The sequence below is a fragment of the Hyla sarda genome, chromosome 7 (assembly GCF_029499605.1).
Source record: "Hyla sarda isolate aHylSar1 chromosome 7, aHylSar1.hap1, whole genome shotgun sequence".
Classification (NCBI taxonomy): domain Eukaryota; kingdom Metazoa; phylum Chordata; class Amphibia; order Anura; family Hylidae; genus Hyla; species Hyla sarda.
This window is the reverse complement of record NC_079195.1, coordinates 152,019,638-152,045,996: the sequence shown is the minus strand read 5'-3', so window position 1 is coordinate 152,045,996 and position 26,359 is coordinate 152,019,638. Positions and strand designations below refer to the sequence as shown.

The 26,359-nt window shown below is 45.2% G+C and overlaps 1 protein-coding gene across 2 annotated transcripts in view; it reads right to left on the bottom strand.

The window, feature by feature from the left end:
* The window catches only part of LOC130282579 (rap1 GTPase-GDP dissociation stimulator 1-A-like), a 475,415-nt gene that overhangs the window by 134,042 nt on the left and 315,014 nt on the right, over positions 1-26,359 (bottom strand). For both annotated transcript variants that reach the window (XM_056530939.1, XM_056530940.1), the window contains exon 8: positions 25,218-25,349. In XM_056530939.1, the coding sequence (XP_056386914.1) occupies positions 25,218-25,349 (132 nt within the window). The remainder of the gene's footprint in view (positions 1-25,217; positions 25,350-26,359) is intronic.

The window sequence follows — 26,359 nt, the reverse complement described above, 5'->3', positions numbered from 1 at the left end:
CTAGGCAACAAGATCTGGCAAGAACAGGAAGGGGAAGTGGGTTTATATAGTGTAGGGAGTGCTTGGGACTAATTGGGCCAGGCACCAATTAATGGTGCACTGGCCCTTTAAATCTGAAAGACCCGGCGCGCGTGCGCCCTAGGGAGCGGGGCCGCGTGCGCCGGGACTGAACAGGAGGACGGGGCAGGTGAGAGACACGGGGCGCGATCCCATACCTCAGATCGCGTTCCACCGGAGACATGGAAGCAGCGCTCGCGGTCAGCGGTGCCGACCGGAGCGCTGCATACACGGGCACGGCGCGAGCGCTCCGGGGAAGCGGTGGGACCTGGAGCGCTTGGCGTGACAGTACCTCCCCCCCCTTGGGTCTCCCCCTCTTTTGGAGCCCAGGAACCTATGGATGAGCTCCTTGTCGAGGATATTGTCCTAGGGCTCCCAAGATCTCTCTTTGGGACCACAATTCTCCCAGTCAACAAGAATTTTCTTTTTACCCCTGACGACCTTGGAAGCGAGGATTTCTTTTACCGAGAAGACGTCAGAGAACCCAGTGACAGGAGCAGGAACAGTGACCTTGGGGAAAAATCGGTTAAGAATGAGAGGTTTGAGAAGGGATACATGAAAGGAGTTAGGAATACGAAGAGAAGAAGGAAGATGGAGCTTGTAGGAGACAGGGTTGATTTGACTTTTGACTCTAAATGGCCCGAGGTAACGTGGACCCAGCTTGTAGCTAGAGACACAAAACCGAATATATTTGGCAGAGAGCTACACTTTGTCACCAGGGGCAAAGACAGGAGGAGTTCTTCTCTTCTTATCCACATGTTTCTTCATGCGAGAATGGGCCAGTGAGAGCGACTTTTGAGTCTCTTTCCAGATAGTGGAGAAGTCCAGGGTCAATTCATCTACGGCAGGAACTCCAGATGAAGTGGGGATGGGGAGGGGGGGAAGCGGGTGACAGCCGTACACCACAAAGAACGGAGACTTGGCGGATGACTCAGAGTTTCTGAAATTGTACGAGAATTCAGCCCAGGGTAACAGGTCGACCCAATCATCTTGGCGGGAGGAAACAAAATGTCGCAGGTAGTCACCAAGGATCTGGTTCACTCTCTCCACTTGTCCATTGGACTGCGGGTGGTAGGAGGATGAGAAATTTAAGTTGATCTTTAATTGATTGCAGAGAGCTCTCCAAAATTTAGACACAAATTGAACGCCTCTATCCAAGACGATATGTGTGGGAAACCCGTGAAGACGAAAGATCTGCAGAAAAAATTGCTTCGCCAACTGTGGCGCAGAAGGAAGGCCTGGAAGCGGAGTAAAGTGAGCCATTTTGGAAAAACGATCAACGACCACCCAGATGACAGTGTTGCCATGGGATACAGGAAGATCAGTGATGAAGTCCATGGCTACGTGGGATCAAGGCTGTTCAGGCAAGGGCAGCGGATGGAGAAGACATGAAGGTTTCTGACGAGGGGTCTTGTCACGTGCACATACTGTACAGGCTAGTACGAAATCGGTCACATCCTTTTCCAAGGAGGACCACCAATAGTGTCTGGCAATCAACTGTAAAGTCTTTTTAATTCCAGCATGACCAGCCAGAAGGGAGGAATGGCCCCATTTGAGGATCCGGAGGCGAAGACGGGGAGGAACATAAGTCTTTCCTGGAGGGACAGGTACCAGAAAAGCAGGAGCAGAAGAGCTCAGGCACTCAGGGGGAACGATGTGCTGATGAAGGGTCTCGGCTTCAGAGACATTGGTGGTACGAGATAGAGCATCAGCTCTGACATTCTTGTCTGCGGGACGAAAATGGATCTGAAAGTTGAAACGGGCAAAAAACAACGACCACCTAGCCTGGCGAGGATTTAGCCGCTGGGCGGATTGGAGATAAGACACATTTTTGTGATCTGTATAGATGGTGATGGGGTGAAGGGATCCTTCCAGAAGGTGTCTCCACTCCTCAAGGGCCAACTTAATCGCCAATAGTTTGCGGTCTCCGATGGAATTTTTTTTTTTCTGGAGGTGAAAAGGTTTTGGAGAAAAATCCGCAAGTGACATTTTTTCCTTTAGCGGATTTTTATAGAACAGCTCCGGCTCCAACAGAGGAGGCGTCAACCTCGAGGAAGAAGGGCTTCTGAGGATCAGGTCTGGACAAGACTGGAGCAGAGGAGAAGGCGGCTTTGAGGTGGTTAAAGGCTTCCTCCGCCTGTGGCGGCCAGGATTTCGGATTAGCATTTTTCTTAGTCAGTGCTACAATAGGAGCAACGATGGTGGAGAAGTGGGGAATGAATTGGCGGTAGTAATTTGCCAATCCGAGAAATCTTTGGATTGCTCGCAGGCCAGTGGGACGAGGCCAATCCATTACCGCAGAAAGTTTATCAGAGTCCATTTGAAGACCTTGTCTGGACACAATGTAACCCAAGAAGGGAAGACTGCTGTGTTGGAATAGACACTTCTCGATTTTGGCGTAAAGTTGATTTTGGCGTAGTCGCTGGAGGACTTGACGAATATGTAGGCAATGTTCCTCTAGGTTGGAGGAAAAAATGAGGATGTCGTCTAGATAGACTACCACACAAGAGCACAACATATCCCGAAAAATTTCATTAACAAAGTCCTGAGAGACTGCTAGGGCGTTGCATAGACCAAATGGCATAACTAGATATTCAAAGTGACCATCTCTGGTATTGAAGGCGGTCTTCCATTCATCACCTGCTCGAATACGGAAGAGGTTATATGCGCCCCTTAGATCTAGTTTGGTGAAAATCTTAGCACCTCGCAGTCGGTCGAAGAATTCGGAGATGAGAGGCAGAGGATAGCGATTTTTTATGGTAATTTTATTGAGACCGTGGTAATCAATACAAGGGCGGAGAGATCCATCTTTTTTGGCGACAAAGAAAAATCCAGCTCCAGCCGGGGAAGATTTCCGGATAAAACCTCTTTTGAGGTTTTCTTGTATGTACTCAGACATAGCTTGGGTTTCCGGGGCAGAAAGTGGGTGGTGTGGTACCAGGGAGCAGGTCGATAGGACAGTCATAGGGTCTATGTGGTGGTAAGACCTCTGCCTGCTTTTTACAAAGGCAAAGGAGAAGCCATGGAGACTTGGCAGGAAGAAACTGGGTGAAGACATTGCTTGTGGCAAGAAGATCCCCAGCTCTTAATGTCCCCGGTGACCCAGTCGAGGCTAGGCGAATGACGTTGGAGCCAGGGCAAGTCCAGAAGAATTTCAGAAGTGCAGTTGGGTAGCAAAAAAAATTCAATTTGTTCATGATGGTGAACTCCAACAGTCATGAGTAGCGGTTGAGTGCGGTAACGCACGGTGCAGACCAGTCTCTCTCCATTGACGGATGAAATGAAGAGAGGCTTGACGAGACGGGTAACTGGAATATTGAATCTGTTTTCTAGGGAGGCTTCAATGAAACTTCCTGCTGAACCCGAGTCCAAGAAGGCCAAAACGGAGAAGGAAGTATCATTAGCGAGTATAGCAATCCGCACAGGTAAAATCAATCGTGGAGAGGTAGAATTCACTCCTAGCAACGACTCTCCTAAGTTGACTAGGTGAGTGGGTGCGTTTCTCAGATGCGGAGGACGAATAGGACAGTCTTTTAGGAAATGTTCGGTGCTTGCACGGTATAGACACAGGTTTTCATTCCTACGGCGAGTCCTCTCTTGTTGGGTCAGGCGAGACCGATCCACTTGCATAGCCTCCTCGGCAGGAGGCACAGGAACAGATTGCAAAGGACGTTGGAGGAGAGGAGCCCGGGAGGAAAACCGCCTGGTGTGAACAAGATCCTTTTCCTGACGAAGCTCCTGGCGTCTTTCAGAGAAACGCATGTCGATGCGGGTGGCCAAATGGATGAGTTCAGACAGGTTAGCAGGAATTTCTCGTGCGGCCAGGACATCTTTGATGTGACTGGATAAGCCTTTCTTGAAGGTCACGCAGAGGGCCTCATTATTACAGGAAAGCTCAGAGGCAAGGGTGCGGAACAGGATGGCGTATTCGCCCACTGAAGAACTCCCTTGGACAAGATTCAGCAAAGCAGTCTCGGCTGAGGAAGCCCGGGCTGGCTCCTCAAAGACACTACATACTTCAGAGAAGAAGAACTGGATTGTAGCAGTGGCAGGATCGTTGCGGTCCGAAAGTGGTGTGGCCCATGACAAGGCCTTTCCAGACAGGAGGTTGAACACGAACGCCACCTTAGACCGTTCTGTAGGAAATTGGTCTGACATCATCTCCAGGTGTAGGGTACACTGGGACAGGAATCCACAGCACAGTTTAGAGTCCCCATCAAACTTGTCTGGAAGAGACAGGCGGAAACTGGGAGCAGCCACTCGCTGCGGAGGAGATGCAGGAGCTGGCGGAGGAGATGGTTGCTGTTGTTGCGGCAGAAGCTGTTGCAGCATAGCGGTCAGCTGAGTCAGCTGTTGTCCTTGTTGCACGATCTGCTGTGATTGCTGGGCGACCACGGAGGTTAGGTCAGCAACACTGGGCAGCGGGACCTCAGCGGGATCCATGGCCAGATCTACTGTCAGGTTCCGGACTGGTAGGCAGGGAGGACACAGGTGGTGGATCCTCTGTGTCAGTGAGGTGATGGCGTGGGCCGTACCAGGGGAACGGAATCTAAGGGGTTACTGGTTTTCACCAGAGCCTGCCGCAAAGCGGGCTGGACTTGCAGCGGCAGGTAACCCCCAGGTCGTTCGACCCGATAGCGACTCAACCTCACTGACAGCTGAGACATGCGCGGTACACAAGGACAAGGCAAGAGCAAGGTTTAACGTAGCAGAAGGTCTGGGCAGGCAGCAACGGTTCGTAGTCAGGGGCAACGGCAAGGGTCTGGGTACACTGGCAATGGAACACACAGAAACGCTTTCGCAGGGCACTAGGCAACAAGATTCGGCAAGGACAGGAAGGGGAAGTGGGTTTATATAGTGTAGGGAGTGCTTGGGACTAATTGGGCCAAGCACCAATTAATGGTGCACTGGCCCTTTAAATCTGAGAGACCCGGCGCGTTCGCCCTAGAGAGCGGGGCCGCACGTGCCGGGACTGTACAGGAGGACGGGGCAGGTGAGAGACACGTGGCGCTATCCGAGAGCGGGCACATGGAAGCAGCGCTCGCGGGAAGCGGCGGGACCCGGAGCGCTCGGCGTGACAATAACTTTGGGATGCTTTTACTTTTCATTCTGATTCTGAGATCGTTCTTTTCGTGACATATTGTTCTTTATGTTATTGGTAAATTTCTGTCGATACTTGCATGATTTCTTCATGAAAAATTCCAAAATTTGATGAGAAAAATTTAAATTTAGCATTTTTATAACTTTGTATCTCTCTGCTTGTAAGGAAAATAGACATTCCAAATAAATTATATATTGATTCACATATACAATATGTCTACTTTATGTTTGCATCATAAAGTTGACATGTTTTTACTTTTGGAAGACATCATAAGGCTTCAACGTTCATCAGCAATTTTCCAATTTTTCACAAAATTTTCAAAATTGGAATTTTTGATGGACCAGTTCAGTTTTGAAGTGGATTTGAAGGGCCTTCATATTAGAAATACCCCACAAATGACCCCATTATATAAACTGCACCCCTCAAGTGTGTTAACCCTTTAGGTGTTTCACAGGAATAGCAAGAATGTGAAGGAGAAAATTCAAAATCTTCATTTTTTACACTCGCATGTTCTTGTAGACCCAGTTTTTTAATTTTTATAAGAGGTAACAGGAGAAAAAGCCCCACAAAATTTGTAACCCAATTTCTCTCGAGTAAGGAAATACCTCATATGTGTATGTCAAGTGTTCAGCGGGTGGAACAATGGGATTTTGGAGAATGGGGGGGCATGTCGCATTTAGCCCCTATGGTGCCAGAACAGCAACAAAAAAAAAAAAAAACACATGGCACACTATTTTGGAAACTACATCCCTCAAGGAACGTAACAAGGGGTACAGGGGCCTTAACACCTCACAGGTGTTTGACGACTTTTTGTTAAAGTTGGATGTGTAAATGAAAAAAATATGTTTTTTTACTAAAATGTTGGTTTTCCAAATTTTACATTTTTAGCTTTTGGGCTTTTGGAAAGAGAATTTTTTGGAATGGAAGTCAGGGGCCATGTGTGTTTACAAAGCCCCCCGTGGTGCCAGAACAGTGGACATGTGACCCCATTTTGGAAACCCCACACACTGGCGTTTGACAGATCACTGTACCTTATTACATTACATGAGGGGTGTAGTTTCCAAAAAGGGGTCACATGTGGGAGGGTCCATTGTTCTGGCACTATGGGGGCTTTGTAAATACACGTGGCCTTCAATTCCGGACAAATTTTCTCTCAAAAGCCCAATGGCGCTCCTTCTCTTCTGAGCATTGTAGTGTGCCAGCAGAGCACTTTACATCCACATATGGGGTATGTTCTTACTCAGAAGAAATGGGGAAACAAATTTTGGGGGGGCTATTTTTCCTATTTTCCCTTGTGAAAATGAAAAATTTAGGGTAACAACCAGCATTGTATTGAAATTTTTTTTTTCATTTTCCCATCCAAATTTAATGAAAATTTGTCAAACATCTGTGGGGTGTTAAGGCTCACTATACCCCTTGTTACGTACCGTGAGGGGTGTAATTTCCAAAATGGGGTCACATGTGAGTAATTCTTTTTTTGTGTTTATGTCAGAACTGTAAATCAGCCCCACCCCTGTGCAAATCACCAATTTAGGCCTCAAATGTACATAGTGCGCTCTCACTCCTGAGCCTTGTTGTGCTCCCACAGAGCATTTTATGCCCGCATATGGGGTATTTCCGTACTCAGGAGAAATTGCGTTGCAAATTATGGGGGTCTTTTTTTCCTTTTAATGGTTGTGAAAATGAAAAGTATGCGGCAACACCAGCATGTTAGTGTAAATTTATTTTACAATAACAGGCTGGTGTAGCCCCCAACTTTTCTTTTTCATAAGGGGTAAAAGGAGAAATTTGAAGTGCAATTTCTTCAGAGTACGGAAATATGTGGCACTAAACTGTTTCCTTGAAATACGACAGGACTCCGAAGTGAGAGAGCGCTATGCGCATTTGAGGAATAAATTAGGGATTGCATAGGGGTATGCTACGTCAGTGGTTCCCAAACAGGGTGCCTCAAGTTGTTGCTAAACTCCCAGCATGCTTGGACAGTCAGTGGCTGTCCGGAAATGCTGGGAGTTGTTGTTTTGCAAACGTGCAATACGTTTTTCATTTTTATTGGGGGGGGGGGGCAGTGTAAGGGGGTGTATATGTAGTGTTTCACCCTTTATTAAGTGTATTGTAGTGTAGTGTTTTTAGGGTACATTCACACAGGCGGAGGTTTATAGTGAGTTTCCCGCTAGAAGTTTGCAGCTCAAACTTGAAGCAGGAAACTCACTGAAAACATTCCCATATGAATGTACCCTGTACATTCACATGGGGGGGGGGGGGGGGCAAATCTCCAGCTGTTTCAAAACTACAACTCCCAGCATGTACTGACAGACCGTTCATGCTGGGAGTTGTACTGTTGCAACAGCTGGAGGCACACTGGTTGGAAAACCTTCAGTCAAGTTCTGTTACCTAACTCAGTATTTTCCAACCAGTGTGCCTCCAGCTGTTGCTAAACTACAACTCCCAGCATGTACTGATCGCCAAAGGGCATGCTGGGAGATGTAGTTATGCAACAGTTGGAGGTACGCAACTACAACTCCCAGCATGCCGAGACAGCTGTTTGCTGTTTGGGCATGCTGGGATTTGCAGTTTTGCAACATCTGGAGGGCTATAGTTTAGAGACCACAGCACAGTGATCTCCAAACTGTGGCCCTCCAGCTGTTGCAAAACTGCAAATCCCAGCATGCCCAAACAGCTGTCTGGGCATGCTGAAAGTTGTAGTTTTGCAACATCTGGAGGGCTACAGTTTAGAGACCACTGTATAGTGGTCTCAAACTGTAGCCCTTCAGATGTTGCTGGGCAACTCACCGGCTTCTGTAAGATCCAGGGAGCCGCATCGCCGTCCTCTTCTGCTGCCGATTGCAGCTCGTTGTCGCCGCCGATGGGTAACTGGACTTCGGCGCCAGTCCTTGTCGGTTTCCCCGTTCTGCCCAGCATACTGTGGGTGACCTGGAATCGCCGCAAATTGCCGGTGTGAATTCACCGGTGATTTGCTGCGATCGCCGACATGGGTGGATCTCAGGATCCCCCTAGGCATTTGCATGGGGTGCCTGCTGACGTACGCGTATGTTCTTGCTCCTTAAGTACCAGGGAGCTTGGATGTATGCGTATGTCTGTGGTCTTTAAGGGGTTAAAGATATTTTTGAAATTTTAAATTGAAGATTTTAGATATATTAAAATTTGAAAAGTTTAATTTGAGGTGCCAACAGCATAAGGAGACCATACGGTGGCAGCATGTGTAGACAATAGGGCATCAACGTCTCTAAGATTAACCCCTTAACGATGAAGAACGTAAATGTGTGTCCTGGTGAGTTGGTACTTAATGCACCAGGATGTACATTTACATCCTAAGCATAACCGCGGGCATCGGAGCGATGCCCGGATCATGCGCGTCAGGTCCCGGCTGTTGATCGCAGCCAGGGACCCGCCGGTAATGGCGGACACCCGCGATCCCGCAGATGTCCACCATTAACCCCTCAGATACCGTGATCATTACAGATCACGGCATCTGCAGCATCGAGGTCACTTAAATGGATGATTGCATCGCCCACAGCGCTGCCGCATCGATCCGATCATCCAGCATGGCAGACGGAGGTCCCCTCACCTGCCTCTGCTGCCTTCCAGGAGTCTTCTGATCTGATCTGCCTTCCCGCAGACCAGAGCAGAAGATGACCGATAACCCTGATCAGTGCTATGTCCTATACATAGCACTGAACAGGATTAGCAATCGAGTGATTGCTTTAAATAGTCCCCTATGGGGACTATTAAAGTGTAAAAATAAAAGTAAAAAAAGTAAACATTATATAACATTTTATTCCAAAAAAAAATTCTAAAAAAGGTATTAAAAGTTTTACATAAGCAAATATGGTATCAATAAAAATTACAGTTTACGGCGCAAAAAATTAGCCCTCATACAGAAAAATGAAAAAGTTATGGGTCTTCAACATAGGGGGATTTTAAACGTACTAATTTGGTTAAAAAGTTTGTTATTTTTTTTAAGCGCAACAGTAATAGAAAAGTATGTTATCATGGGTATCATTTTAATCGTATTGACCCAAAGAATAAATAACACATCATTTTTACTGTAAATTGTACGGCGTGAAAACGGAACCTTCCAAAATTAGCAAAATTGCGGATTTCTTTTAAATTTCCCCACACAAATAGTATTTTTTTTGGATTGCGCCATACATTTTATGGTAAAGTGAGTGATGGCATTACAACGGACAACTGGTCGCTCAAAAAAGAAGCCCTCATACTAGTCTGTGGATGAAAATATAAAAGAGTTATGATTTTTGAAGGCGAGGAGGAAAAATCGAAAAACTTAAAAATAAAATTGTCTGCGTCCTTAAGGCCCAAATGGGCTGCGTCGGGGTTAAAAGATGAATTTTAAAATTGAAATTGAAGATTTATGGTAGCTAGTGCTACCATAAAATATTTTTAGTTAATGTCCCAGGCCCAGCAACATCAGTAAACCATATAGTGGCTGAATGGCTCAGCCTGGAGTGGGCGGCAGCATGAGTAGACAATAGGGCATCACAATCCCTAAGATTAAAAGATGAATATTGAAATTAAAGACTTTGAAGATTACACACCCAAATTTTAATGTCCCGGGCCCTGGTGTGTGGTTACAAAGGACCAAATCTAACAAGGAGTCACATGTCGGCACAATAACAGAGCCTGGAGGTGGCATCAGTATGAGGAGACCACATAGTGGCTGAATGACTGCCGGGAGTTTGTGGCAGCATGAGGAGACCATATAGCTCCAGGCTGTGAATGACACAGCCTGGAGCTGGTGGCAGCATGAGTAGACAATAGGGCTTCACAATCCCTAAGATTAAAATATTAATATTTAAATTGAAGATTTTGAAATTGAAATGTAAGATTATACTCCCAAGTTTTAATGTCCCGGGCACGGTGTGTGGTTACAAAGGAACAAATCTAACAAGGAGTCACATGTCACATGGCAGCACAATGACAGAGCCTGGAGGTGGCATCAGTATGAGGAGACCATATAGTGGATAAATGACCACCTGGAGTTTGTGGCAGCATGAGGAGACCATATAGTGGCTGAATGGCACAGCCGAGTATTGGCTGAAGCATGAGGAGACCATATAGTGGCTGAATGGCACAGTCTGGAGTTGGCTGAAGCATGAGGAGATCATATAGTGGCTGAATGGCACAGCCTGGAGTTGGCGGAAGCATGAGGAGACCATATAGTGGCTGAATGATACAGCCTGGAGTTGGCGTCAGCATGAGTAAAACATATAGTGGCTGAATGGCACAACCTGGAGTTTGTGGCAGCACAAGGAGACCATATAATGTCTGAATGGCACAGCCTGGATGTGGCTAAAGCATATGGAGACCACATAGTGACTGAATGGCACAGCCTGGAGTTGGCTAAAGCATGAGGAGACCATATAGTGGCTGAATGGCAAAGCCTGGAGGTGGCTGGAGCATGAGTAGAACATATAGTGGCTGAATGGCACAGCCTGGAGTTTGCGGCAGCATGAGGTGACGATATATTGGCTGAATGGCACAGCCTGTTGTTGGCGACAGCATGAGTAGAACATATAGTGGCTGAATGGCATAGCCTGGAGTTTGTGGCAGCATGAAGAGACCACATAGTGTCTGAGTGGCACAGACTGGAGGTGGTTGAAACATGAGGAGACCATATAGTGACTGAATGGCACAGCCTGGAGTTGGCTAAAGCATGAGGAGACCATATAGAGGCTGAATTGCACAGCCTGGAGGTGATGAAGCATGAGGAGACAATTTAGTGGCTGAATGGCACAGCCTGGAGTTTGCGGCAGCATGAGGAGACGAAATAGTGGCTGAATGAGACAGCCTGGAGGTGGCAGAAGCAGCAGCATCAGGATTCCTGAAAGTGACCCGCTGACAGAGCGCTGGTGGGTGGCAATACAGGTAGCCGGTGACAAAGGTGGATGAAAAAAGGTCTGATGTGGAGGAATGTTTGTAACTGGGTTAGACCCAATAACTCAAAAAATCCCATTAGCCCCAATAACTTAAAAAGTACAATTAGCCCTTATAACTCAAATAATAACATTAACCCCAATAACTCTGAAAATCCCATTAGTGAGACTATATGTGTAAAACTTAATGGAAATGTAAAGTGTATGTTCACAAATGCCAGAAGCCTAGCAAATAAAATGGGGGAGCTTGAGGCCTTGATACTGGAGGAACATATTGATATAGTTAGGGTCACTGAGACATGGCTGGACTCCTCGCATGATTGGGCCGTTAATCTGCAGGGGTTTACATTGTTTCGCAAGGATAGAATGAACAGAAAAGGTGGTGGAGTCTGTCTGTATGTAAGAAGTGGTATGAAAGTCAGTGTGAACGATGCCATAGTGTGTGATGATTCTGAGGATGTGGAATCACTGTGGGTAGAATTACAAAAGGAGGGAAATACTGAAAAAATAATATTTGGTGTAATCTACAGACCCCCTAATATCACTGAAGAGATAGAAGGTCGGCTGTATAAACAAATAGAGAGGGCCGCCCGGGCAGGTACAGTGGTAATAATGGGAGATTTTAACTATCCAGATATAGATTGGGGCCGGGGGCTGGCTAAAACTACAAAGGGGAGAAAATTCCTATATTTATTGCAGGATAATTTTATGGGCCAGTTTGTGGAGGACCCAACAAGAAGTGATGCCTTGTTGGATCTGATCATTTCCAACAACGCAGAGCTGATTGGTAATGTAACTGTGCGGGAAAACCTTGGTAATAGCGACCACAATATAGTTACTTTTGACTTAAAATGTAGAAAACAAAGACAGACGGGGAAAGCAAAAACATATAACTTTAAAAAGGCAAATTTCCCTGGGCTGAGAGCTGCACTACAGGACATAGACTGGGGAGAGGTGTTCTCAAATACTGATACAGAAGGTAAATGGGACATCTTTAAATCAACTCTAAATAACTATACAGCTAAATATATACCAAAGGGGAACAAATATAAACGATTAAAACTAAATCCTACATGGCTGACAAATGAGGTTAAAAGAGCAATAAACAACAAAAAAAATAGCCTTCAAAAAATTCAAATCTGATGGGTCAGCTATAACATTTAAACAGTACAAGGAGCTTAATAAAATCTGTAAAAATGTAATAAAAACAGCAAAAATTCAAAATTAGAGACAGGTGGCCAAAGAAAGCAAAACTAATCCTAAATATTTTTTTAGATATAAAAATACAAAAAAACCAAGGACAGAACATGTAGGACCCCTTAATAATGATAATGGGGAGGTTGTCACGGGCGATCAAGAGAAGGCGGAGCTACTGAATGGGTTCTTTAGTTCTGTATATACTATGGAAGAAGGAGCTGACATTGGCCAGGTCAGTGCTGGTAACACATCATATAATGTATTGAACTGGCTTAATGTAGAGAAGGTAAGTTAAGTAAAGTAAATGTAAGCAAATCTTCAGGGCCGGATGGACTACACCCAAGAGTTCTTAGAGAGGTAAGTTCAGTAATATCTGTACCCTTGTTCATGATATTTAGAGATTCTCTGGTGTCTGGTATTGTGCCAAGGGACTGGCGCAAGGCTAATGTGGTACCAATCTTCAAGAAGGGCTCTAGGTCTTCGCCAGGCAATTATAGATCGGTAAGTCTAACGTGCATTGTGGGTAAATTGTTTGAAGAACTTATAAGGGATTACATACAGGAAAACATAGGGGATAATAGTATTATAAGTGATAGCCAGCATGGGTTTACTAAGGATAGAAGTTGTCAAACCAATCCAATTTGCTTTTATGAAGAGGTGAGTAGAAGCCTTGACAGAGGAATGGCTGTGGATATAGTGTTTCTGGATTTTGCCAAAGCGTTTGATACTGTCCCTCACAGACGTCTGACAGGTAAGTTAAGGTCCTTGGGCTTGGAAACTTTAGTTTGTAACTGGATTGAACACTGGCTCATGGATCGTACCCAGAGAGTGGTGGTCAATGATTCGTACTCTGATTGGTCCCCGGTTATTAGTGGTGTACCCCAAGGTTCAGTACTGGGCCCGCTGCTGTTTAATTTATTTATCAATGATATAGAGGATGGTATTAACAGCTCTGTTTCTATCTTTGCAGATGACACCAAGCTTTGCAGCATGGTACAGTCTATAGAGGATGTGCATAAGTTACAAGATGACTTGGATAGACTAAGTGTCTGGGCATCCACTTGGCAAATGAGGTTCAATGTGGATAAATATAAAGTTATGCATCTGGGTACTAATAACCTGCATGCGTTGTATGTCTTAGGGGAGATTAAACTGGCAGAGTCACTGGTAGAGAAGGATCTGGGTGTACTTGTAGATCACAGACTACAGAATAGCATGCAATGTCAGGCTGCTGCTTCCAAAGCCGGCAGGATATTGTCATGTATCAAAAGAGGCATGGACTCAAGGGACAGGGACATAATACTCCCCCTTTATAAAGCATTGGTACGGCCTCACCTGGAATATGCTGTTCAGTTTTGGTCGCCTGTTCATAAAAGGGACACTGCGGAGTTGGAAAGGGTGCAGAGACGCGCGACTAAACTAATATGGGGCATGGAACATCTTAGCTATGAGGAGCGATTAAAGGAGTTACAATTGTTTAGTCTTGAGAAGAGATGTTTAAGGGGGGATATGATAAACGTATATAAGTATATAAATGGCCCATACAAAAAATATGGAGAAAAACTGTTCCAGGTTAAACCCCCCCAAAGGACGAGGGGGCACTCCCTCCGTCTGGAGAAGAAAAGGTTTAGTCTAAAGGGGCGACACACCTTCTTTGCCGTGAGGACTGTGAATTTATGGAACTGTCTACCTCAGGAACTGGTCACAGAAGGAACAATTAACAGCTTTAAAACAGGGTTAGATACATTCCTGGAACAAAATAACATTAATGCTTATGCAGAATTATAAAACTACATCCCTTTCCCTTATCCCCTTACACCCTTCCCTTCAATTCCCTGGTTGGACTTGATGGACGTATGTCTTTTTTCAACCATACTAACTATGTAACTATGTAACTGGGAAGAAGCACCTTAAATCTGTTTGGCACTATCCATATTTGTGAAGTGTTGGTGTGGCACCATGGTCAATCTACTCTGATGCATCAAGGATTGGTGGGTGGAAATCCTCGCTGATCCATGCCTGATTCATCTTCACAAAGGTCAGTCTCTCCACATTTATCGTGGACAGATGAGTTCTCCTCTGGGTGACTATGGTCCCCACCGCACTAAACATCCGCTCTGATGGCACACTACTGGCTGGGCAAGACAGCTTTTCCAGGGCAAACTCTGCTAGTGTCACCACAAATCAAGTTTGGCTGCCCAGAAGTCCAGCGGATCTTCAAGGTGTGTTGGCATGGTCATGTCAAGGAATGGCGCCACCTGCTGGTTCAGGTCCTGCTCCAAGTCTACCTGCTGCTCATGAGTTGCATCACTATGCGGGTGAAGAAAGCTACTCATCAGCGACTGTAGACTCAGGCTGCTGCTGATGAAGCTAGTACTGCTTCTGCCACCCCACCCTTCTCCAGCGGCCATGGCAGTGGAAGGTGAGCGCAGAGGGCCCCCCGATTCAGACCTGCGAGAGGATGGACAATGGCACCGATAGGCATCGCCAACTTACTACGTAGGATGTCTCTATAGTAGGTAAGTTTGTCTTCCCTCTCATGGGTGTGAAACTGGTCCCCATTGTGTGCCAGTAGCAATGGTCCAATAAGATGGAGAGCCAGAAGTCATCACACTGCCGAATAGTGACAATTCAGCTGTCACTACGCAAGCAAGTGAGCATGCATTGTGCCCTTTGTGCAACTGACTTGGAGGGTCTCCCAGCCTCCATCTCCACTGCATATTGCCACGGTGTGTCTGGGTCCTCTGTCTTGCCTTCCTCATAACCCTCTAGCTCCTCTGGCTGCTCCTGCTTCTCCTCTCCTGTAAGAGGACTAGAAAAAACGCCCATTTGTCGAAACCCAAACTGTGCTCCACTGTGCCCCTCCCCCTCCTCCAGTTCAGTCCCCACAGGGCTCATGTGGCCGTGAGATATAGGTGCCACGCCTCCATTGACCTGACCAGCCAGAAATGAAGCAGTGGAATGACATCATTCTGGCGACTGACGTGACTATGACGGGAAATGCTGCTGTAAAAAGCTTGTCAATGGAATTTTAATGCAAGTACAATAAAAGTAAAAGTTTAACCATATTGTTTTTTTCACCTGTACTAGAGGAGCTGGACTACCATTTTTCTTTGTTGAGGATACGCCTGGGACTTGGCACGCTCTGTGTTATCCATGCTCTCCATATACCACTACCCAAATGTGAAAATCGCTTCATACCTGTTAGCTGAAAAGTGAACTGTCTTTGTTGTGGTTTTGTACTAAAAACTTAGTACATCTTAAAAATTTTACCTACCGTTTTATAATATTTTAAAACCTTTCAATTTAAAACTTTCAACATTTCAACATAAAAACTGAAAAACAGCTTTCCTTTTATTGATTATCATTAGAGATGAATGAGTTTTAGAAAATTTCGAATTCGGCCGATTTGCCAAATTTCCTGAAAAAAAATTGGTTAGATCCGAATTTATTTGCAGCGAAACACTATTAAAAATGGCTATTTCGGGCCTACAGAGAGCCTCAGTAGGGGTATAGAACACTTTGACTTGCTGTAACATGCATAGGGTGTGTGCTGGGTTAGTGAAATAATACTGTTGTTCAGTATGACATTTAGATCAGAGGCATCGCTATTGGAATCACTGTCACAGAGCACATAGAGTCTGGAGGTGGCATCAGTAAGAGGAGACCATCTAGTGGCTGAATGATACAGCGTGCAGGTGGTGGTAGCATGTGGAGACCATATAGTGGCTGAATGACACAGAGTAGTGGTGGCGGCAGCAAAAGAAGAACATATAGTGGCTGAATGACACAGCGCGCAGGTGGCGGCAGCATGAGGAGACCACATAGTGGCTGAATGACACAGCCTGGATTTGGCGGCAGCATATAGTGGCTGAATGACACAGCCTGGAGTTTGCGTCAGCATGAGGAGAACATATAGTGGCTGAATGACACAGCCTGGAAGTGGCGAAAGTGTGAGGAGACCACATAGTAGTTGAATAACAGCGTGGAGGTGGTGACAGCATGAGGAGACCATGAAGAGGCTGAATGACACAGCGTGGAGGTGGCGGCAGCATGAAGAGACCACATAATGGCTGAATGACACAGCCTGGAGTTGGCGGCAGCATTTAGTAGCTGAATGACACAGCCTGGAGTTTGCGGCTGCATGTGGAGAACATATAGTGTCTGAATGACACCGCATGGAGTTTGCGTCAGCATGAGAAGAACATATAGTGGCTGAATGACACAGCTTGGAGATGGCGGCAGCAAAAGAAGAACATATAGTGGCTGAATGACACAGCGCGCAGGTGGCGGCAGCATGAGGAGACCACATAGTGGCTGAATGACACAGCCTGGATTTGGCGGCAGCATATAGTGGCTGAATGACACAGCCTGGAGTTTGCGTCAGCATGAGGAGAACATATAGTGGCTGAATGACACAGCCTGGAAGTGGCGAAAGTGTGAGGAGACCACATAGTAGTTGAATAACAGCGTGGAGGTGGTGACAGCATGAGGAGACCATGAAGAGGCTGAATGACACAGCGTGGAGGTGGCGGCAGCATGAAGAGACCACATAATGGCTGAATGACACAGCCTGGAGTTGGCGGCAGCATTTAGTAGCTGAATGACACAGCCTGGAGTTTGCGGCTGCATGTGGAGAACATATAGTGTCTGAATGACACCGCATGGAGTTTGCGTCAGCATGAGAAGAACATATAGTGGCTGAATGACACAGCTTGGAGATGGCGGAAGCATAAGGAGACCATATAGTGGCTGAATGACACAGAGTGGAGGTGGCGGCAGCATGAGGAGAACATATAGTGGCTGATTGACACAGCCTGGAGGTTGCAGCAGCATGAGGAGAACATATGGTGACAGTATGAGACAGCTTGGAGCTGGCATCAGCATCAAGAGAACATATGGTGGCAGAATGAGACAGCCTGGAGGTGGCATCAGCATGAAGAAAACATGGTGGAAGAATGAGACAGCCTGGAGGTGGCATCGGCACGAGGAGAACATATGGTGGCAGAATGAGACAGCTTGGAGGTGGCAGCAGCAGCATCAGGAGTCCTGAAAGTAATCCAGGGACATTGGGTGCATTGGGTGGCAATACCAGTACCCGGTGATGAAGGTGGGTGAAAAAAGGACAACTTGGCAACAGATGTGTGGCAGGTGGCAGGATCAGAATAGTAGCTGAGGCAGGTAGGCAAGAAAAAAACGGTTTATTTTGTAAAAGTGTTGCACAAGTAAATATTGAGGATATGCATTACGTAAAACTAGGATAAAATAAATGGATCCAAAATTTTGTTTTTAAATCAAACAAAAGGAAAGGTGTGCAAAAAGCACCATGTGCCACCTACACCACCAAGTATTGATGTGATGCAAAAACCTCTAAAAAGGTGGAAAGGAACAATGTATGGTCCATTGTAAAAGGTGGGGTAAAAACTTCCCCTGTAAGGCCCTACTCACGCCCTATTAATTCCCTTCTTGGCATGTGTTACTCGCCCTAAAAAGGGCGGCCCCACACAGGAACCTCTGCCTATTTCCACCTACAAACACTGCCATTTCCCAGGGTTCTTAGGTGGAAACAGGGATTGTTTCCTGTGTGTGGCCCGCCCTTTTTAAGACACGTAACACTTTCCTTGAAAAGGTGGAAGGGAACAATGTATTGTCCAATGTAGCAGGTGGGGGTAAAAACTTCCCCTGTAAGGCCCTACTCTCGCCCTATTAATTCCCTTCTAGGCAAGTGTTACTCTGCTAGTTGCGGACACAAATCAAGTTTGGCTGCCCAGGAGTCCAGTGGACCTTCAAGGTGTGTTGGCATGGTCATGTCAAGGTATGCCACCACCTGCTGGTTCAGGTCCTGCTCCAGGTCTTCCTACTGCTGATGAGTTGCTTCACTATGTGGGTTAGGAAAGCTCATCAGCGACTGTAGACTCAGGCTGTTGCTGATGGAGCTGCTCCTGCCACCCCACCCCTCCCCAGAAGCCATGGCAGTGGAAGGTGAGCGCAGAGAGCCCTCCGAGTCAGACCTGAGAAAGGATGAACAATGGTGCAGACAGGCATCGGCCAACTGACGTAGAATGTCTATGTTGAACAGTTTGTCCTCCCTCTCAGTGGGTTTAAAAAAAGGCCCCCATTTTTTGGCGGTAGCGAGGGTCCAATAAGGTGGAGAGCCAGAAGCCATCCCGCTGCAGAATCGTGACAATTCGGCGGTCACAACGCAAGCAAGTGAGCATGCCATTTGTGCAACTGACTGGGAGGGACTCCCTGCCTCCATCTACACTGTGTCCTGCCACGGTGTGTCTGGGCCCTCTGTCTCGCCTTCCTCATAACCATCTAGCTCATCTGGCTGCTCCTGCTCCTCCTCTCCTGTCAGATGACTAGAAAAACTGAAATCTAAACTACGCTCCACTGTGCCCCTACCCCTGCTCCTCCAATTCAGCCCCCACAGGGCTCATGTGGCCGTGAGATGTAGGCGACACGTCTCCAGTGCCCTGACCAGCCATCGTTTCCAACACGTGTTATAGTAGGTTAAGCAGTGGAATTACGTTGCTCATCCCGTAATCCTGGCAACTGACTAATAATGTGGCTTCCTCAAAGGGCCTGAGCAAACGGCAGGTGTCACGTATGAGCTGCCACTGGTTCACATTCAAGTTACACAGGGGAGTCCCCCTATCTGCTTGAATCATCAATATATTGGTGATGCCTTTTCCCGTTTGTATAGTCTGTCCAAAATATGGAGGATGGAATTCCAACGGGTGGCAACGTTGCAAATCAGACTATGTTGAGGGATGCCATTCTAAATCTGCAGCTCAAGGAGGGTGTGCTTTGCGGTGTACGAGTGACTGAAGTGCATGCAAAGTTTCCATCACATTGTAAGGATGTCTTGCAGATGGGGGGAACACTTCAAGAACCGCTTGACAACCAAATTGAACACGTGTGCCATGCAGGGGACATGGCTCAGGCTTCCTTGTTGCAGCGAAGACAAGATGCTCTTCCCTTTGTCGGTCACCATGGTTACTATTTCCAGTTTTCATGGAGTAAGCTATGATTCGATTTCTTGATGAATGACTTTTATCAGTTCCTCCCTTGTGTGACTCCGTTCACCAAGGCAAACCATGTGAAGAACAGCGTGACACCGCCGTGCCCTGCACACATGGTATGCTTGAGGGGCACTGAGACTTGTCCTTGCAGTGGAGGCTGAGGACACGGTGGAGGATGAGGAGGCGGAGTGCCACACTGTCACAGGACTCTGCGCTGTCGTGCACTTTGGTACACACTACAGGCTCAAGGACTGGCCCACCTTCTGTTCCATAAAATTATGCAGGGCTAGTACTGCCTTCTTTGCAAAAGAATTGACAGCTTAGGACTCTCCACCTCGGCTCAGCACAAGCCATCAGTTCTCTGAAAGGGGCAGAGTCCACCACTTGAAAAGGCAGGGACTGCAGAATCAGCAACTTGGACAGGAGCACATTCCCTTTAAGCGCCGTTGGATGAGTGAATGCATACTGTTGTCTCCTGAACATAGCTTCGCCGATGGATTACTGGCGGAATGACTGACTCGAAGTAGGAAGAGCAGGAGGATCTGGAGTGACAGAAGATGGGTATGACACACAGCTCCCTCCGGCTGAAGTGGTGAAGTCTTGGCTGGCTGAAACAGGGAGTGGCATGCCACTGGGTGGTGCAGCAGGCTGGACCACCACATCAGAGCCACGGTTCTCCCAAGCCGCTTTATGGTGATGCTGCATGTTGACGCAGGGCCGTGGTGCCAACATTGGGACCCTGGCCACACTTCACCTTCTGCTGACGCATCTTGCATGTGGCCATGTTAACCTACTCCTAATGCTTGAGGAAAACCTGCCACACCGCCGAGTAAATGATTTTTCCACCGATAGTCTGCACTGATTGACTGCTACTGCCACCGACTCCAGGAACCCGGGTGTTTCAATACCTCTCGGGAAGGCAGGCCACCGTGAAGCAGGTGGTCTACCCTGGGAATGTTCGGCTCCAGACTTTCGACTTCTGCCACCTTGCTGACTGCCAACCATGCTACCACCTTGCTGGCTCAGCTGCTGCTTCATGGGCAACCTGCAACCCTCTTCTCCTAATGATGATCGAGTAGAAACAGGAGAAAAAGCCGGGATCTGTTGGCGCATGCCGTAATAATGTTCAGTATTCAATGTGGGTATAATTCTTCTTTATTGCCAGATTTTAGACGCGTTTCGAGGATACAACCTCTTTCTCAATAAAACATAGGCTTCTAACAACATTCATCTGTGAGTGGTTTTTAAAGCTAAAAAAAAAAGCCCGCGAGTGAACCGGACCGCCCCGTGTGAACAGCGCTGTTCAGTGACGTGGCCGGCGCGCTTTGAGCGTGTAAACACTGGTTGTAAACAAAATACATGTGATAATAAAAACACATTTTTTTCTATATATCAAATAAAACAGGTATAGACCTTGTTTAAAATAAAATGAAATAAACGAGTTGGATAGTACTTTTAAAATCTATAAGGAAATCAAATAAAGTGAACGAGCCTCTATGTAGAATGATGCACTAGTGTTTAGAATGCGGCCCCGGTTCATCTGCTGTCGGCTCTGACATCCGGCGGCATATGTGTGTGGGGATAATATATCTATATCCAGTTTCTAAAGTGATTCATAATGAACATAGTATACGTTATCTGTCAAAACTAATCGGCTTATCTCCTGGGTCTAAGAAGCCAACTGTGTAACTCGGTGCTGCGCGTGCGCACTCGCGACAGTTCTCTGAAAGTTCGTATGGGCAGTACGCCTGCGCATATTGTAGCTGATGTTATAGAGCGTCACGTGCAGGCGTGATGCTGTGGGTAGAGTTAAATTATGCATAGTTGCCGACTGTTGGAAGGAACAAATGCCATTGAGATACTTAATTTCAGTCCAAACACCACCACAAAAAAATATGCGGGACCCAAAAGTCATCCCACTATAATTAACATGTACCGTCCTGTATTAACGGCATACCACTATGATATGATAGAAATCATACCAGTACTCATCCCTCTTCCTTTAAGATACCCATCCTCGTACATGTCGCACCATCGTCTTGCATTTTAGATACACTGTTTGGCCACTCAGATACATTGTCGGGCTCTTTTTTGTATTCACACACTCATCCAACACAGTAACTCTAGTAACAATATGTCCTACTCCTAGCGGTACAGCAATCTTTAATGGGACACAATTTTACAGTGTGCCATTTTTCAAGTTACAATGTAAAATATCCCCAGTAGAGTATAAGAACCCTTACTACCTTTTTATATATAACTCACCTTATTGGGACATTTTTTTCCCTCCATGTCTCATCATCTGAGTCCTCTTGTCCCAGGAACCACACTTTCAATTCCCTTCCTTCCAACAGTCGGCAACTATGCATAATTTAACCCTACCCACAGCATCACGCCTGCACGTGACGCTCTATAACATCAGCTACAATATGCGCAGGTGCACTGCCCATACGAACTTTCAGAGTCCCATCCCTGTCGCGAGTGCGCACGTGCAGCACCGAGTTACACAGTTGGCTTCTTAGACCCAGGAGATAAGCCCATTCTGTTTGACAAATAACGTATACTATGTTCATTATGAATCACTTTAGAAACTGGATATAGATATATTATCCCCACACACATATGCCGCTGGATGTCAGAGCCGACAGCAGATGAACCGGGGCCGCATTCTAAACACTAGTGCATCATTCTACATAGAGGCTCGTTCACTTTATTTGATTTCCTTATAGATTTTAAAAGTACTATCCAACTCGTTTCATAAAAGGCCTAGAGTAAGAAAAAAAATACTGAAAAATACAGAATACACTACATTATTAGCCCTTAACCCCTTGGGGACGGAGGGCTTTCCAGTTTTTGCACTTTTGTTTTTTCCTCCTTACATTTAAAAATCATAACCCTTTCAATTTTGCAGCTAAAAATCTAGAAGATGGCTTATTTTTTGCACCACCAATTCTACTTTGTAATGACATCAGTCATTTTACCCAAAAATCGAAGGTGGAAGAGAAAAATAAATCATTGTGCAACAAAATTGAAGAAAAAATGCCATTTTGTAAAAAAAATATGCCACTTTTGGGGGCTTTTGTTTCTACACAGTAAATTTTTCGGTAAAAATTACACCTTATCTTTATTCTGTAGGTCCATACGATTAAATTGATACCCTACTTATATAGGTTTGATTATGTCGTACTTCTGGAAAAAATCATAACTGCATGGAGGGAAATTTATACGTTTAAAATTGTCATCTTCTGACCCCTATAACATTTTTATTTTTCTGCGTATGGGGTGTTATGAGGACTAATTTTTTGCGCTGTGATCTGAGATTTTTAGCGGCACCATTTATGTATTGATCAGACTTTTTGATCACTTTTTATTCATTTTTTCATTATATAAAAAGTGAACAAAAATACGCTATTTTGGGCTTTGGAAGTTTTTTTTGCACGTACACCATTGACCGTGCGGTTTAATTAACAATATATTTTTTATAATTCTGACATTTCCACACACGGCAATACCACATATGTTTATTTTTATTTACACAGTTTTTTTTAATTGGGAAAAGGGGGGTGATTTTTTTTCCACTTATTTTTTGCAATGTTATAGCCCCCATAGGGCAAAAAACCCTAAGAAGACTGATGCCAACTCTCCCAAACTTGGGGAATTCCTTCCAGACTCCAAATATGGCAATCAGAATAAATCCTTTCATCACTGTTCTGTCCTTGTTAATCTAGTATCCATACCCTGTAATGTTATTACTCTACAGAATCATAGCCCCTTTCATCTGTGCTGGTGTAAAAACCTTCTTTTCTCCAGTTGTGGAGGATGTTCTATTGATATACAGTCCTGGGTATGAAAAGATTATAATGTACAAGTGTGGGAGCTCTAAGTAAAATATTAGAAACCTAACCCGAGGATACTGCGTTGCACATACACATGTGCCAAATAGATACTGATTTAAAAAAAATTGAAAAATAGCAGTCCTACTGGGCTAGGAAGACAATTTAGAATAGGGCAGAATAAATAGAGATAAATAAGAAAGAAAGGAAGTGTCTGATAATAAGATATAAAATATAATTACATTTATTGAATAATACTGTCAGGTCTGGGGCAGGGCCCTTACCACAGACAGCTCACTAAAATAGAATGGTAAAAGTTAGCTATAAACATTTTAAACATGACGTTAAAATAGTATTGCACTTAAACGGTGGGACAATGTGGAGGTTTATAGTCCAATGTATGTAATAGGATATGTCCAATGTGTGTAATAGGATATGTCCAATAAACAGTTTTTGCAGCGCTGGAGGCTCGCAGTTACAAGCCCACTGTATGCGCAATAGCTCTAAAGATCTATCCTCTATACCCCAACAGCACGTGGACAAAGTACAAGAGGGAAAATAGATCAAAGTCAGGCACTTAGTGCCTCTTACCGGCTCCGGCGAAAGCAGTTATATGCGCATAGCAGCGCTTAACGATGATCCGGATTGATGCCTCTCAGCCCCTGCAGCACGGGGAAGGTGTAGGAGAGGTGAAGATGTCCGGTACAGATGGTTATTGCGTAGTCCGCTGGATAAGGTAATGTTACTTTGTAGCGTATGGCAGCGCTGGAGGTCTTTGGTGTTGGATCCCTTTCTACCACGACGGCACGGGGAGAAGCTGAGAGGGCAGTAAAAAACCAATAGTGGTGGACAAATAATCCAAATAGTCCCAACTTCTTGTGCAAAGGCAGTCTTGGACCAGAAGCGTTTTGGGGAGCAGCGTCCCCTTTTTCAATGGTGGATATGCAAGACAGTCTTTGCATATCCACCATTGAAAAAGGGGACGCTGCCTGGACCAAGACTGCTTTTGAACAAGAAGTTGGGACTATTTGGATTATTTGTCCACCACTATTGGTCTTTTACTGCCCTCTCAGCTTCACGCCGTCGGGGTAGAGAGGGATCCCACACCAAAGACCTCCAGCGCTGCCATACGCTACAAACTAACGTTACCTTTTCCAGCGGACTACGCAATAACCATCTGTACCGGACATCTTCCCCTCTACTACACCTTCCCCGTGCTGCCGGGGCTGAGAGACATTAATCCGGATGACACTTAAGCACTGCTATGCGCATATGACTGCTTTCGCCGGAGCCGATAAGAGGCACTAAGTGCCTGACTTTGATCTATTTTCCTTCTTGTACTTTGTCCATGTGCCGTCGGGGTATAGAAGATAGATCTTTAGCGCTATTGCGCATACAAGTATACTCAGTGGGCTTGTAACTGCGACCCTCCAGCGCTGCAAAAACTGTTTATTGGACATATCCTATTACAAACATTGGACATATCCTATTACATACATTGGACTATAAACCTCCACCATTACCCCACCGTTTAAGTGCAATACTATTTTAAACGTCATGTTTTAAATGTTTATAACTTTTACCATTCTATTTTAGTGAGCTGTCTGCGGCAAGGGCCTTGCCCCAGACCTCACAGTATTATTCAATAAATGTAATTATATTTTATATCTTATTATCAGACACTATGAATAGATTATGTTTGCAACCAGTATCTCAATATTGGTATTTACTGCATAAACACAGAGCATAGAAATAATGTAATATTTATATCAAAGCCCCTATTTGGATAACTTTACCCTTTACTTAGATGACTGCACCCACAAACATGTTGCTACTTGGAAAGCTCCACCTATGCTGCCAACTCTACCCCCACTGCTTCAGTCACTATAGAAGTGACATTTTTTTTTAGGAATATACCTCTGGTAACCATGCCCTTATATGCACTGTTTGAAAGCAAGATTATTTTAAGAAAGGGTGTAATTTTAAAAAATATAACCATTTTGTTTATGGTAATTACTAAAAAAAAAAAAAAATTATAGAGATATATTTTTATCCATGATAAATAAAATAGTGTTTTTGAAATAGACATTACCATTTCTTGCAAAATTAGCAATGGCGAGTGCCCCAGTCATCTGAAGTAGGGTGTGCTGAGAGGTTAACCATAAAGGAATATTCTGGTAGACTACTCCACATCCATGGTCAAAAAGTTTCTGCATGGAATCATCTGCCAAATGACAAAAAATTAACTTGCACCTGGACATGCAAATTTACTTGATAATAAAGCTTGCACAAAGCACCAAAAGTAAGACCTTCATCAATACAGCTATTTTGGTGGACCAACTGCAATCATTTTCAGTGGAGGTTAGAAGATACTGTAAGGCTCTGTTCACCATTTCACATTTGGCTCCCTGAACCCATGCAAAATGTATCCTTAGGCCCCATGAACATAGCATATGCCAAACAGTGTCTTTTTGGCATACAGTAAGCCAGTAGGGTTTCGGCATACTCCTATATAGAAGAAAACAGTAATAAAATGTACCACATGATACATTTTTACTATGGGAGTCACTTTTTAACTTTATACTAGTATACAAACACAACCTAGAGTGCTCCCATCTTGGTGCCCGGCCCCCTGCAGACTGTGTGTGGCTATTAGAGGTGGTTTGGCAGCTAAAAACAGACAGCAATGGGCATGTTACACAATTTTCTTAACTTCCATGGTGTTTAATGAAAATGCCCAAAGGCGTAGCACCACGAGCATAAGCAGCATAGCTCGTGGGGCTTCTTCCATTAAATTCAGTGGTAGTTATGCAAATCGCATAACCTTCCATCTTCAGAAAAAGCCAGGGGAGTGCTTGATCCCATGATACCCCTTAAAGTTTAGACCTAATACATTTTTACTGAAAGACATCTTGAAATTTCACTAAAATCTAAGTATATTACCATCGTTTTTTACCATGTCTGAGGACAGCATATGAAGGACATGGGCAGGGAGGTATCATAGAGAAAGACTGTCACCATCTCAGAATCATTTACAGCATTCTGTGCGGATGTGCTCATACAGAACAATCTGTCACACAGAGTGGGTGGCATAAGCAACATCGATCCCAAAACAGGAAAATGTTGGAAGGTATAAATCCAATATGCCTGACCCTATTCTCCATCAACATTATCTGGCAGGGGAGAGTTGATTTATCTAAGGTGTATGATCACTATTAGGCTGACTTCAGATAA